This window comes from Protobothrops mucrosquamatus, unplaced genomic scaffold (assembly GCF_001527695.2).
Source record: "Protobothrops mucrosquamatus isolate PMUCROS unplaced genomic scaffold, P.Mucros_1.0 scaffold1091, whole genome shotgun sequence".
Lineage (NCBI taxonomy): Eukaryota > Metazoa > Chordata > Lepidosauria > Squamata > Viperidae > Protobothrops > Protobothrops mucrosquamatus.
The window spans coordinates 740,948-743,312 of NW_015387316.1; the positions used below are offsets into that span (position 1 = coordinate 740,948).

Below are 2,365 nucleotides of genomic sequence, written 5' to 3' on the forward strand. Positions count from 1 at the left end.
AAAAGACCTTATAATTGTATATCTCCTGCTTCTTACCAAACAAAACAAATATAAAATTCTATAAATATTTTTACATGTTTTGCTTTAAGGAAAATCTATAAGGGACAGAATTAGAAAATTTAGAATACCATTTGTTAAGATATGAGAAAAATAATTTGAAATGTAAATCAGAGCTGGAAAGAAAATGTATGTTTTTTTTAACTCTTTATTATTTAACAGTATCTGCAACTCAAAGACTCTCCCAACCTAAATTATTATACTGGTGGAATAAAGAAAGCTAGGCATAATCAGGAGAGAAGTGTTGCAGGAAAGTACAGCGGTTTTCATTCCTAGAGGAATCCAAGGAATTCTTAAAGGATTATTTTGCACCTGGGCTAAAAGGCTGGATGACTAGCTACAATACAAAACAGAGTTTATTCATGGTGCTCTCCAAGCTTGGTTGTTTTGTTGCAGTTTCATTACCCAAACTAGGTAACATCATCAGTACTAATTGGGAGTAGAGTTTGCTCTCATGTTATAGTCTAGTGGCTTATCCTGTCACTGTTAGTGGGACTAGGTTTGATCTAGAATGGTGACAAATTGAAACCATTTGGTTACGTCTGTTCATGTGTTGTGAAATAAAAGAGTCTTCTGACTGTTAGAAGGTCTTCATGGATGTGTTCTGCTAGTCTTATCCCAATTCATCCTACATAGTGGTTGTTGCAGTCCTTACACTGTATGTTATATTGACTCCTGTTTTCTCCTCCTTTTTTCTTTTGAGGCTGCTGGGTCTTTTGGTTTACTTAGGATGTTTTGGAGGGCTTTAGTTGGTTTGTGATTATAATAGGCTGTTGGTGGTTTCTGAGATGTTTTTTGATGTATGGCAGTGTTGTCCATTTTACAGCTTGGGTTGGTTGTGCTATATTGGGTTGAGTAGTCAAGCACTTTTTGATGAAATTGTGTGGATATTCATTTTTTTGGAAGATGTTGTATAGTTGATCTGTTTCCTTTCCCTGATGTTCAGCATAGCTGCAGTGTGTTTGTTGCTCATCTAAATAATGTTCTTACACAGCTTCTCTTGAGGAAGATTGAATTATTGCTTTGGTAGGGGAGCACTTGGTTGGTGTGGGTGGCTTTTCAGTAGACTCGTGTTTCTAGTTTGCCATCAGAGTCTCTGCTGATAAGGATATCCAGGAAGAGTAGCATCTTTTTCTTTTTTTTCTTCCCTTGTGAATTTGAGTCCTTTGAAGACGTTGTTAAAGATTTCATGTGTATTCTCTAGCTGAGTGTGTTCTCTAGCCACTAGAATATAAAATGAGAGCAAACCCCACTCCTGACTAGCATTAATGATGTTACCTAGTTTAAGTAATGATATGTCTGCAAAACAACAACAACAACAACAACAGCCATTTCAGAGAATATCAAGGACCCCTCATTTCAACCCTGAGCTACAACTATTCTCTTCTGTTAGAGTTTATAAGCCTAATAGTTGTCCAAACCTGATGGAATGGCACAAATAGCTGGAAAATCAGATACAAAACAACTATCAGTGTGCACAAAAAACTTATTAATTTTAGAATCTTATCTTTTTCTTTTATAGCTCCAATGAACCCACATTTACGTAAGTATTGGAAATATCTTGTTGCTATATAAATTAAATTTATACCTTTCTTACTATTTATACAGACTGTGTATACAGTGCAAGGGGGAATAATATATCAGTATACTGTATAATGTAAACCTGGGACTTCACAATATAAATTTTGAAAAGATACAAAGGAACAAAAGGTTAGATTGAAAAAAGAAAGAATAACAACAAAGCCCAGACACCAAACACTTCTTCAGATCCTTATTTTTCCTTTCATCTGGGGAGGAAGAGAAAGCTGGAAGCCACACTTTTAATATTTTTGGCCTACTAGAACAACAGGGAGTATGAACAATGATGTTATTATGCTGTTCAAATAGATGGTATAGAATTTACTATTATTTGGGGATGGAGTGTAGAGAAGGAGAGTTTAGATGATAAGAATAGTATTTAAGGCATCTACTTTGCCCATTAACATTCTCTAATAAGAAAAATTAATTTGGTTTCTCAGGCTGAATCATTTTTGAAGTTAATAATAATAATAATAATAATAAAGTTGGAAGGGACCTTGGAGGTCATCGAGTCCAACCCCCTGCCCAGGAAGGAACCCTACACCATTTCAGACAAACGGCTGTCCAGTCTCTTCTTAAAAACTTCCAGTGTTGGAGCATTCACCACTTCTGGAGGCAGGTTGTTCCATTGGTTAATTGTTCTAACTGTCAGGAAGTTTCTCCTTAGTTCTAAGTTGCTTCTCTCCTTGATCAGTTTCCACCCGTTGCTTCTTGTCCTGCCTTCAGGCGC

The 2,365-nt window shown here is 36.0% G+C and overlaps 1 protein-coding gene across 1 annotated transcript in view; it reads left to right on the top strand.

Annotated features, from left to right (window-relative positions):
* The window catches only part of MDGA2 (MAM domain containing glycosylphosphatidylinositol anchor 2), a gene marked incomplete at its 3' end in the record, with an annotated part of 498,834 nt that overhangs the window by 493,819 nt on the left and 2,650 nt on the right, over window positions 1-2,365 (top strand). Inside the window, exons 12-14 of the mRNA XM_029284905.1 lie at window positions 1,124-1,127; window positions 1,557-1,604; window positions 1,751-1,767. Of these exons, the coding sequence (XP_029140738.1) occupies window positions 1,124-1,127; window positions 1,557-1,604; window positions 1,751-1,767 (69 nt within the window). The remainder of the gene's footprint in view (window positions 1-1,123; window positions 1,128-1,556; window positions 1,605-1,750; window positions 1,768-2,365) is intronic.